Genomic DNA, 13,000 nt, shown 5'->3' on the forward strand with positions numbered 1-13,000 from the left:
TCAGGATTGCGTCATTTAAAGAACGAGGGTCAGCACAACGTAAAAAAAAAAAAAAAAAAAAAAAAAAAAAAAAAAAAAAAAATTGTTTTGAACCAAAATAAGCTTAATCAACACATGCATAGTAGCAAAATGGGTGTGTTCATAGCTTATTATTTTTTAAGCGACATCTTTTATTGTGGTTTATTCTCTCTCTTTCCAGTTAAACATTCTGCTTGATAGAAATCGGTGCTCTAGAACTTCATTGGATTTCTTGCAAACATGAACAAATAACAGCAATACATTTTTGGTTCCTTAAAGTGACATTTTTTTCCTGCTGTCATCAGGTACTAGAAACAGCTGATCTTCTTAGTGAGGTTACTGAAAGTGTCGAGTATTATATTCGTGGTAAAACACTTGCTGCAGGAAATTTATTTGGAAGGTGGGTCTTTTTCTGCAATTTGTTTTTGCTATAATCAATTTATTTGTTAATTATTCAAGTTTCTATAAGAAAGGAACTTATTTTGAAGATGACTAGTATCTATAATTGCTTATTACTTTCAGTTTATCAATGTTTACCATTTGTTTGAAATTTTATTAATTTTTTGTCATTGCATTCTTACATTAGCATGCCTATCAGCACTCACCAGTAGATGCAGAAACAGAATGTGTATTTCATCTTCATCTGTATATATGCTGAATGTAGACTAAAATTACAAGGATATCACTAATCCTGGATTTGTTTGTAGGCGTCGAGTTATCCAAGTTTTTGAGCATGGTGCTCGAATTCTTGACGGGTCTTTTATGACCCACGAAAAATTTTTTGGATCTTCTAACTCTGAATCTAATTCTGGATCTGAGAATGTGATGGCGGTTTCTGTTTCTATTGCTGATCCATACGCATTGATCAGAATGAGCGATGGAAGTATTCGACTTTTAATTGGAGGTAAGCCTTTGTTAGTTTTTTTTTCCTCCACCATTAGTAGTTTGGTTTCGCATATCTTCATGTTCAATTTGTTCTTAATCATATCTTTTTGTTGCTCACACACTTTTGTTACCCGTTTCATTGTTCTGTAGACTCATAGGTGTTGCTCAGAAACATTTCTTTTTTCCTTCCATTTCTTTCACCCTTAGTTTTGATGCCTTTCCTCCTATAAATTTCAATTAACAGATCCTAGTACCTGCACCATTTCTGTTACTACTCCGGCTTCACTTGAAAGCTCAAAAGGATCAGTTTCTTCTTGCACACTGTATCATGATAAAGGGCCTGAGCCATGGCTAAGGAAGACAAGTACTGATGCATGGCTTTCTACTGGTGTTGGTGAGGCTATTGATGGTGCAGATGGTGCAGCTCAGGACCATGGAGATATTTATTGTGTTGTGTGTTATGAAAATGGTAGCCTTGAAATATTTGATGTGCCCAATTTTAGTTGTGTTTTTTCTGTGGAAAACTTTATGTCTGGAAAGAGTCACCTTATTGATGCTCTGATGAAAGAGGTGCCAAAAGATTTTGAAATACTGGACAGAGGTTCCAATGGCATGAGTGGTCAAGGCAGGAAGGAAAATGTTCCGGATATGAAAGTTGTTGAGTTAGCCATGCACAGATGGTCAGGACAGCACAGCCGTCCATTTCTTTTTGGGATTTTGAGTGATGGAACAATTCTTTGTTATCATGCCTATCTTTATGAAAGTCTAGATGGTAATTCCAAACTTGAGGATTCAGTATCTGCAGGAGGACCAGCTGGTCTTAACAGTACTAATGTTTCCAGGCTTAGAAATTTGAGATTTGTTCGGGTTCCCATGGATGCATATGCCAGGGAGGAGACATTAAATGTATCCCCTTGTCAGCAAATTACCGTTTTCAAGAATATTGGTGGTTATCAAGGATTCTTTTTATCAGGGTCTAGACCGGCTTGGGTTATGATGTTGAGAGAGCGATTACGTGTTCATCCACAGGTAAGAAATTCAATTTGATTGTCGTATATGGCTGTTTTCCCATGTTCTTGCATGGCCCATGAACATTGGCATTTTAAAAGTATTACCACCTTCCTTCATTGTTGGTGGTGTGTTTAATGAACTTGCAATTAGTCCTTTGCAGAAAGCTATCTTATTCCTTTATTAAAAATTAAAATGTTATACATAAACCCAAATCTTGTGCCCAATGGACTGTGCATCCTGTATTGTCTTAGAAGTTATTTGTCACCTATACTGTAGGCGGTTCTTCTTGTTCACTGGTATTCCTGTCATATTTGAGCACCTATCCTGTTTGTGTAATAGGCTCAGGATTAGGCATTGTGTCAATTGTAAATGCCATTGTAATACAAATTGCAATATGCTGTTGATAGGGCTGCTTGCTGTGCTTGAGTCATCACCATGATGACACATGACTGTATTTTTCTGGCTTGGTTATAATGTAAAAAGAAAAAGATTAACTATTTTTGTTGTAGATATTTTTTACATAGAAGAAATTTGACAAATTACCTAACTATTCTTCTGTGTCAGCTATGTGATGGATCTATTGTTGCTTTTACGGTTCTTCACAATGTGAACTGCAACCATGGGCTCATATATGTTACATCACAGGTATAGCATAGCATTAATATTTTCATGGATAATATGACAAACTAGATTTACGATTATTGCTGATTTTTTATTCTGTTACCCTCTCTTCGTCTGTGTCTTGTAGGGTGTTTTGAAGATATGCCAGTTGCCTTCTGGATCAAACTATGACTGCTACTGGCCTGTGCAGAAAGTGACTGCCCTTGAGTTCGTTGAGTTCGGATTCCTTGTGCTACTGTAACTGTCATTACTGCTGCGGGAACCAACGTTTCTGTTTGGCTGTTGCTGAAGGTCTTCCACCATCACTGGAGCTGCCCAGAATCATCGTGGAAGCTGCCAAGATATATGGTTGATTTCTAATTATGCCAAGACATCATCACTAATTATTGTCTCATGTATACAATCCCTTATTTCTTGAACTTTCTAATCTGTTGTCATCCTTAGATTCCACTGAAGGCCACCCCACATCAAGTAACATACTTTGCGGAGAAGAATCTATATCCACTTATTGTCTCAGTTCCAGTAAGATAGATGTATTCTTTTCTTTATTTATTACACCTTAAATATGATTATGAGTATTCCTTGTGGTTGAAATTTTTTATGATTGATGCATTAAAAGAAAAAAAAACCACAGTATATTTATTGTTATTTCCAACATTTGTGTTAAGAATCAGACATTCAGACCATATTAACTAGTCCTGCTCAGGTTCATTTTCACTAGATTGTGTCCTGTTTAGTAAGTTGCGTTGTAGCTTGTTCAGTTCATATATTATAAAATATTAATCAATTTGCTAATTTTTTCAGAAAGTAATCAAAACTGTTTATTGATATAAAACCAGGTTCCTAAACCACTTAATCAAGTTGTTTCTCTAGTTGAACAAGATTCCAACCATCAGAGTGAGAGCCAGAATCTAAATCCTGATGAACAAAACCGTTTTTATTCTGTTGATGAATTTGAGGTTCGTATTATGGAGCCAGATAAGTCTGGTGGCCCTTGGCAAACAAAGGCAACAATTCCTATGCAAACTTCTGAAAATGCCCTTACTGTGAGAATGGTTACACTGCTGGTAATTGTATTTTCCGAGTGCTGAATATGATAATAGAATAGATCATGTTTTTAGCTGCTTGGCCTCACTAATTCCATTTTGTGATTTTTCTTTTTTCATAGAATACATCCTCCAAAGAAAATGAAACACTTTTGGCTGTTGGCACTGCTTATGTGCAAGGAGAAGACGTGGCTGCTAGAGGACGTATCCTGCTGTTCTCTTTAGGAAAAAATACCGATAATCCTCAAACTCTGGTATCTTCGGGGTTGCTTTCTCAAAATTTGGCTGAATTTTTTGTCACTTGGCTAAACCTTGAGTGATGCCTTTTTTTGGACAGTTATTAAATGTTCATGTTCACAGGTTTCAGAGGTGTACTCAAAGGAATTAAAAGGAGCTATATCTGCCTTGGCCTCTCTTCAGGGCCATCTGTTGATAGCATCTGGTCCAAAAATTATTTTGCACAAGTGGACTGGCACTGAGTTGAATGGGATTGCATTTTTTGATGCACCACCATTACATGTTGTGAGCTTAAATATAGTAAGGGAGATTTCCTTAAATCTTTTATGAAACAATAGCAACCAAGCTTGTCCCATTTTTTTGGGTTTTTGGGGGGTTAAAAGAATTTTGAAATTATCTGTTCCCTGTAATTTTCTGAGAGAAATACGCTTTGAATGCTTACCTTAAATATATTGAACAAGTGCCGGTCAAGTGAAAAGAAAAAATGAAAATGAGAATGAGATAAATGGATGTTCTTGAATTAATTTCTTCTTACCTCTTTTAGATAATATCTGTTAACATTTTCCCAGGTAAAAAACTTCATCCTCATTGGTGACATCCATAAAAGTATATACTTCCTTAGTTGGAAAGAGCAGGGTGCTCAACTTAGCTTATTAGCCAAAGATTTCGGTAATCTTGATTGCTTTGCGACGGAGTTTCTGATTGATGGGAGTACTCTGAGTCTCATGGTTTCAGATGATCAAAAGAACATCCAGGTTGGTCTCAAGGCTATATGCTTCTGTGTTTTGTTTTATTTGTTTTTATGTGCATTTATGTCTTTTTTTTTTTTTTTCATAATGTAACTTGGGAAAGGCATGAAGTTCTGGCAAGTTACATTCATGTCATAGATTTTTATTTTTTATTTCTCTGATGTTTCATCCATAAAGCCAACTCCATCTATTGGAAAAAGGCTTGATTGTTGTGTATAATTATGTCTAATGAATTTTCAGCACAATTTCTTATGCTCCATACATATTTTTCTTTCTTCTTTCTCTTAATACATTCCTTATTCCAAAAATAAGAACCATGCTGCTTCTTGCTCTGAAGGTTATGTGACATCTGTTTCATTTTTCTTGCAAATTTTGGTGGCCTTTTCATTAATGCATATAACCTTTGTGATGTTTGCGAGCAGGTCTTTTACTATGCACCGAAGATGTCCGAGAGTTGGAAAGGACAGAAGCTTCTTTCAAGAGCCGAATTTCATGTCGGTGCCCATGTGACTAAGTTCTTGAGGTTGCAGATGCTATCCACTTCTGATCGAAGTGGTTCTGGCTCCGATAAAACCAATCGATTTGCCTTATTGTTTGGTACCTTGGATGGCAGTATAGGTTGCATTGCGCCTCTCGATGAACTTACATTTCGAAGACTTCAATCATTACAGAGAAAGCTTGTTGATGCTGTACCCCATCTTGCTGGCCTGAATCCGAGAGCTTTCAGGCAGTTCCAATCAAATGGAAAGGCCCATCGGCCTGGCCCCGACAGTATAGTGGACTGTGAGCTTCTATGCCAGTAAGTTCCATCTTCATCCAAACATTATTGTATGCGTATGCTATTGAGAAATTGAGTCAATTAATTTCACCATTTCATCAATTAATATGCTGGTTCCTAGTTTTGAAATGTAAAATAATATACTTGGTTTTCTTCGTCGCAGTTATGAAATGCTTCCGTTGGAGGAACAACTTGAAATCGCACACCAGGTTGGAACAACTAGATCACAAATCCTCTCAAATCTAAGTGATCTGGCTCTTGGAACTAGCTTCTTGTGAACACAGCCGTCGTCTTGCGAAATTCTAGCCTGTTATCTCACTTCGGCTTTTGATCCAATCCGGTAACATTCTTGTGATCGCCTTGTCGAAATGCGTGCAAGTGTATTATCCTTCAACCTTGGATCATAAATGTATCGCGGTTCTATAGCGTGCCCAGATAGGAGCAAGTTAGGCTCTAGAAACATCTAGAAGCTCAGATCAGATCTTGGTCGTTGTTTGTCAGCATCATGAATTCATTCTAACATTCTGTAATTACAAAAATGCATTTTGAAGTGCTCAGATGAAAGAATCACAAAACTTGAAATTCCTCAACAATATGCATGCATGCATGCATGCATGGTTTCACACTGTAACTGTTACTTTAGCAACCATAAACTGGGACGCCGGTTATTGCCAATCACTGGAAAAGAAAAAAGTTGTTGAAGATAGAGTATGATAGCTGATAATTAAGGTAGCAAATGCAAATGATAAAATCTCACCTTGAACTTTCATACTTATGTTATTAATTAAATTAGTTAATGTGATTATAACATTGTATCTATTTTTGAAAGGAAAATGTTGGCATGTGATTATGTGTGTCTGGATTGTCGCTTGTCAAATTGGAGTTTGAATAAACTTGATTTTATAGAATTGATTTCAATATAAGTGAATTTGTGCCAACATGGTTGGTTGTAGGATTAAATCTTTATAGAATTGATTTCAATATAAGTGAATTTGTGCCAACATGGTTGGTTGTAGGATTAAATCAGTACCCTTAGTCCCCACTTTTGAGTAATTGATTGTATATGAACTATATTTTTATTCGCCTTTCCACTTTGATAGTTGAAAGCCCTTCCTACGATTATATTTCTTTAATAATTACTATGATAAGCTACCAACGCAAGTTGGCACAGATGAATGAGAGTCTGTGTCCCTTAACCATCATTTCCGGGTTCGATACTCACTGGAAGATGGGAATGAAGCTTACTTGTTTGGGAGGGTCGCCCACTTTGCTTTTGCAGTACCCGAGGGATTAGTCATTGGGCTTTCAGGCTGATGGATACCCTAGTGCAAAATAATAATAATAATAATAATAATTACTATGATAAGCTAAGGTTTTTTATGTGTGAACTCACTCACCAACTTATCTACCTCAAAAGTATAGATACAGTAATTAAATGTTCGTTCTGAAGTAAAAAATGCGTATATATTAGATTAGGTACTCAAATGATTCAAAAGTATATATACAAAAGCCTTTTTAATTTTCATCACATATATTGTAAGTCATCATGTAACTAATATTACCAAAGTTTTAAAATGATTTCTGAAATTAGTCTAGTGTTATTAATTAATACATCATCACTTTATTATATGTGGTCAAATTATATTTTGACATGTAGTTTTATGTTATTATGCCACGTAAGCATTTCATTAACAGAAAACGGATTAAGAATTATCTTGCATCACGTTGGCCAATTTCAAAAACTTTTTTAATGCAATTAGAATTTTAGATACGATTTTAGTGTACACCAGAAAACACTTTAGAACTTTGGTCGATGTAATACTAAGAATTTCTCCTACTTTCCAATATTCTCTCATTCGTGATCAATTATTAGGAACACAATCCATTACCAATTCAGTAAAAGTTTAATTTGGTCTTCTAAATTAGTAAATTCCAAAGGCATTTCATTTTAATCCACAAAATTTTAAAAATATCAATATTTTTGCTACACCATATAATAAATCATGAAGTACTAAAATGTTATATTTCTAATTTATATGAAAGAGAAATTATACGACATAAAAAGATGCATGAGTAGTTCATTGACTTCATTCCTCTTCTTGGTTTGTCCTGATTAATTAACAGACAATATGTCTCAGAATCATTTCTCTTTATTTAGATTCACCAAACATTTCTTTTATCGAATGTCTATGTCTCTATTCCAAAATTCATATGTTACCACCAATTACATTATTATTGTTAGATTGTCATTGTCCAAATTTGTCTATATATATATATGCTTGATTATAATGAACCTAAACCAAATAACATATGACATTACATCGATCAAGTTTTACACCTTAAGATTTTTTTTTCCGCTCAAATACATTATATCTTTTAAATACATGAATTTGTTCAAATAAATAGTTCTTTGAAATGAAGGAAAAAACAAATTTTAAGTTTCAAAAATAAAGAACATAGCTTTGCGTAGCCAAATAAAATAACCAATAATGTCGCGCGTGAGATGCGGTCCATGCACGTGGGTCTATTGAATAATTTGGTCTACACCATTTGGCCAATCATGATGAAACACGTGGATATCGAGTAAAAAAAAGTAAAAATTAGAAAAATAAAAGAGAAAATAAAATTAAAATAAAAAAAAAAGAAAAGAGAAAAAAAAAAAACATAGATTGAAAATGGGAAGAAAAGAGAATAATCAATCATGAATCTCATTTGACATGCTTCTATCTTCATCCACTCTTTTGCCAATTTATTTTCATTTTGGGACCAATTTTCTCAAAGGAATGTGTGTCTACCCAAAGTGGAACAGAACCCCTACATTTCTGATCAATGAGATGCCATATTTCATAACCATGTTTCCTTGGCTTTTCATAGTCACAATGCACTTCTTCCATTTTTAAAATCAACTTCACTTTCATTCTTTTCTTTTATTTTCATAAATTTAACTCTAGAAAGTAGAAAGATTAATAATGCATCATCAAACTTGTCTCTCAAACTTACCTTTTGTATGAAAATTTAGTAGAATTCAGTTAACTAATCAAATTTTTAATAATAAAATTCATGTATTAGTGTGTGACAAAAAAAAAAACTGTCTCATAAATTTCAAAATTAATATAAATCATATATTAGACTTTTAATATAAATTTACCCGGTTTATAGATTAAGAGTCCGTTTGGAATTTTTCTCAAAAAATTAATTAAGAGCTTTTAAAGAAGTAGAAAAATATGACTTCTCTCATTTTCAAAAGTTGTTTTATCACTTTTATAAAAAAAAAAATTTGACTTCAAAATAAAAGAGATCATGGTAATGCTTTCATTTAGAACTATTGGTCCTTCACCATTATTTCATCTTCTAGAAGTACTAGTCTTTCACCATCATTTTCACGCAATGTTTCATTTATTGGAAGTACTAACCTTTCACCACCATTTTCACACAATGTTCCATCTGAAACACATGCTGCATATGTCCCTTCTAGGTATTTTTTTTTTCATTCTACCACTCTATTTTTATTATTAAATTTGTATTTAACATTGCGTGTCGTATGAAATCTCAGTTTCAATTCTATTTTTGTTCACATGTGGTTTTATCTTTATATAGCTTGCTATTTTTTTTTAATAGTTGTTACAAGAAGTTCTTGACTCTAATAAAGGAGGAGGGAGTTCGAGTAGAAGTAAAAAAAATAAAAAACAACAAAACATACATGATACACATTTTATATTTATTTTCTATTTTTACCTACCATATAATACACAACAAAATATTAACTACGCAATAATTTATTTGGCATTGCCTAATCGATTGTAATCTGAGTGATTAGGTTATGTAAAATTAGCATTCAATATTCGAAGGTATTTATTATCATCATTATTTTAATATTCATTTTCTTGTGTAAAAAAAATTATTTTTTTGAGTTATTTATTCAAATACTACAATTTTAAAATAATTACTTCTATAACTAAAAATTTAAATATAAAATAACTTATTTATAAGTTGCTATTAATAAAAGTTCTTATACTTTAATTTTTTTCTAGAGGAACTTATTTAAGTTGTTTACCCAAACTGAGTGATAGTACAATTGGGTCTTTTATTTGAACCCACCGGTTCTGTTCAAATCAATCTTTTGGATCGAACCAGTCAAAGCTATTATTAATAAAAATCTTTATATTTAAACTATTTTTTTAAAAGAACTCATTTAAATGGTTACCCAAACTGAACTTAACCAGGGTTCCAGTTTCTTGCATGATAAGTATAGCATGTATGTATTGCTTTGCTTGGTTATTTTGGGGCTAATCAAATTTCTAAATGGAATTAATTAATTAAGTATGAGTAGCAGTAGTGGGATCAATATGAATAATAATAAATTTAAAATTAGTCAGGATAATATAATAAATATATTACAATAAAATTAAAAGTCATAGATTCAATACTTTTTGAAATTAATAAAACAATTTTTCATAAATTATTTATAATAAAAAGTATTTTGAAAAAAATTATAGATAAACTTTTTCTGATATTCCTATTATATATTGTTTGGTTGCTCGGGGTACCGGACGGGCTGGAGGGATGCTCTAGAGAAAAAGATGGGGATCAACTTGGATTTGAGTCTGTAGGCGAGGCGCGTGATCCGACGATCTTCCGAGCTCTTTGTGAAGTATGGGGGATGCCACCTGTAAGAACATTCCAACGTCCAAGTCAGAAAGTATACAAGTAGCTATGAGAGTAAAAGTGGTATAGTGACGTACTTTGAGAGAGAGGTAGAGCCCTCCTCATATATACCCTATCAGAGGTGGGTCTCGCAAAAATAGACCCACCTTCTTTAAAATTTTCCCTCACCAGCTGTTGCATGATAAGCTGGCTCCAAAGAGGAGAGGTGTCCGAGTCGCCGCCCCGACAGGTTACGCTCGTGCGGGTCGGGTAACTCGTGAGCCGGATCGGCCACTAGTCCAGCTAGGCTGGGCCGTAACATATTTATATATATATATATACATAATTTAAAAAAAATCAAAGGAATTCATCATACTGAACATTTTTTATATCAGGTCAACTTCATCAATATATATTGTTTTATATCAATAGATAAAAGATGCAAGAGAGGCACATGGATCGGACACGATGTATACAAATAAGAGCTCACCTATAATTAGGGCTAGAAAATGATTATTATGAGATAAGTCAACTCCAACCTCTGAATTTAAAATTCTTTTTGTAACGTTGACCTAACTTCACTATAGCTAGTGTTCATATGGTCTATAACGAAATAATAATATTATGCTTAATTAAAAAGTTAAAATCTTAATTATTGATGCATACAATTAGGGCAAGTAATCACTCACTCAAAAAGATAGCATATAAATAAAATAATATTATTATTTCTAATCACTTGAAGCTCAGCTAAGTGTTTCATGATTATATCTAATTAAAATAAAATTTTATTATTTTTCCACATCTAAATTAAACATTATTCACACTAATATGATCATATTTATATGATTTTGTGTGGATGTCTCAAGCAATAGTGTCTCCATTATTATTATTACATCATCTAAATTATTATTGCTCTTTTAACTTCTGGAAGAGAGGTTGCTATGTAGATATTAGAGTAGGTCAAAGTGCCACATTTTCATCGTTATCATCATCACTTCCACTTAGAATAATAATAATTATTATATGTAGATATATATGCATGTAGCATGTAGTAGTGCTTATTCAATTCCCATTAGCAAAATAAATAAAGCTTGATGACCTCACATAGCATGCATAGCATGGTTTTGACTTTCATAAAGCTAACTTTAATTTAACTAGCCACGTCATCATGTAATAATATTTGGTGGTCCACGTGGCAAGCGTGCAAGCATGCCACACAAAAAATCTGATTAGAGAGGTCTCAGGTATGTAGTAATATTTAGTTATCTTTATTTATATTATTTTGATCATTTTCTTTTCGGTCTTAGTAGTTAGTGCTTTCCAAATTCTAAATTTATTATTATTTTGATAATTTTTATTAGGGGTGGCAATGGATAGTATAAAGTAGAGTAGGATAGGGTTTGGAGCTAACCTTAACCCTATTCGCGGGTTGAGATTTTTATATAAACTTAACCCTACTTTACCCCCTGACCCTATTCGCAGGTATTCGATCTTATCCGCGGGCTATAAAAAAAGATGTAACATTATTATATAACTTAATGATAATTTAAAATAGAACTGGTTTTTATGTAAAAAGAATATTAAATTATCAATTAATGATCTTCTTTTAATGACTAAAGATCTTTTGTATTTAGTGAGAGTTGGTCGAGTAGGATTGAGGCACAACCCGCACCCTACTCGACCCGCACGAGAACCCTACCCGCACCCTACTCTATCCGTTGCGGATCGAATTGGCAACCCTACCCAGTCAAGTAGGGTCGGATTAAATAGAGTAGAGTACATGTTGCTACCCCTAATTTTCATCAATTTATAGTAACGACTTCATCACAACCTGAGTATTTTTTCGTTACATTTTTTTATAATTCTAATAATCTTTTAACGTGTGATAATATTAAAGAGATAAAAAAATTATAAATTTATTTTATTTAATATTTATTAATTATTATTAAAATTAATAAATATTAAATAAAATAAATTTTAACTGTTTTTAATTATTTTTTATTACCAATTATTTTCGTATGATGTGCATATCAAAATCTTGGGGGATAATAATTATTTATGATGGAAAAAGAATACATATTGTTTTGTGATAATAGATTTGTACCCTCAAAAGACAAACATACTTTCCCATTTTCAAAGTTTGTATGTTTGGTGCCTCAAAATGTTAGGTTTGAGTCACCATTATGTATGTGCTTTAATTGCAAATCCAGAAAGCAAAGCATAGTGTAAACATGCACAGGCACCTCCAATATAAACATGATTAATTTCAACATCAAAGTGGATATGATATATAGCAATATAGCACTTAGTACTGTTCAACTTTTAATTACTTCTACTACTTTTAAATAATATATTTACATATTATTGTAATTAGGTAAAAATTCATGTAAAATCGACTTTACGTAAAGTTGATACCTGAGAGCCGTTAGATGAAAATTTAGTTAAATAAGTCAAATCATTTAACGGCTCTCAAATACCAACTTCACATGAAGTCGACTGTACCTGAGTTTCCACCCTAAACTTATAAGAATGAGAGTTTGAATTCACTACAAAAAATGTATTTTGACCAGACTTTATTTGTTATGTTTGAAAAATATGATTATAAATTACAATAAACATTTTAGATTTACCACTTTATTAGAAAAGATCATAATATTTATCACTTTAAATTTCGAAAACTTATAATAAATATTTTTAGAGAAATTACACATTGGAGTTTTAAAATAGTACAATTTTATAGAAGAATTAAAGTTTTGAAACTTTCATGCATTTCTTAGATTAAAAAATTATTATTTAAAAAGAAACTCCTTAACAAAATTATTTATGCAAGTGGTGTATATCTATGTATGTGTAAGTGATGTACTTATGTACGAATGAAGAATAAAACAGAAATGATTGTTAGCAGAATCGAATCTCACAAAGTTGAATATGGTTGGCCATTGAATAAAGAATTCATTGTTTTCCCCTTTAACTAAATACTCTATCTTTTTATTTTTTAACAAATTAAGTGT

General features: G+C 32.6%; 1 protein-coding gene across 2 annotated transcripts in view; it reads left to right on the forward strand.

Annotated features, from left to right (window-relative positions):
• LOC107644729 (cleavage and polyadenylation specificity factor subunit 1) overlaps positions 1 to 6,207 on the forward strand; it is a 13,678-nt gene extending 7,471 nt beyond the window's left edge. For both annotated transcript variants that reach the window (XM_016348657.2, XM_021103180.1), the window contains 12 exons: positions 324 to 418; positions 726 to 922; positions 1,148 to 1,932; positions 2,479 to 2,559; positions 2,663 to 2,728; positions 2,980 to 3,057; positions 3,375 to 3,602; positions 3,704 to 3,835; positions 3,942 to 4,118; positions 4,388 to 4,573; positions 4,990 to 5,366; positions 5,509 to 6,207. In XM_016348657.2, the coding sequence (XP_016204143.1) occupies positions 324 to 418; positions 726 to 922; positions 1,148 to 1,932; positions 2,479 to 2,559; positions 2,663 to 2,728; positions 2,980 to 3,057; positions 3,375 to 3,602; positions 3,704 to 3,835; positions 3,942 to 4,118; positions 4,388 to 4,573; positions 4,990 to 5,366; positions 5,509 to 5,623 (2,517 nt within the window). In that variant the 3' untranslated portion in view covers positions 5,624 to 6,207. The remainder of the gene's footprint in view (positions 1 to 323; positions 419 to 725; positions 923 to 1,147; positions 1,933 to 2,478; positions 2,560 to 2,662; positions 2,729 to 2,979; positions 3,058 to 3,374; positions 3,603 to 3,703; positions 3,836 to 3,941; positions 4,119 to 4,387; positions 4,574 to 4,989; positions 5,367 to 5,508) is intronic.

This window comes from Arachis ipaensis, chromosome B05 (assembly GCF_000816755.2).
Source record: "Arachis ipaensis cultivar K30076 chromosome B05, Araip1.1, whole genome shotgun sequence".
NCBI classification, from domain to species: Eukaryota; Viridiplantae; Streptophyta; class Magnoliopsida; order Fabales; family Fabaceae; genus Arachis; species Arachis ipaensis.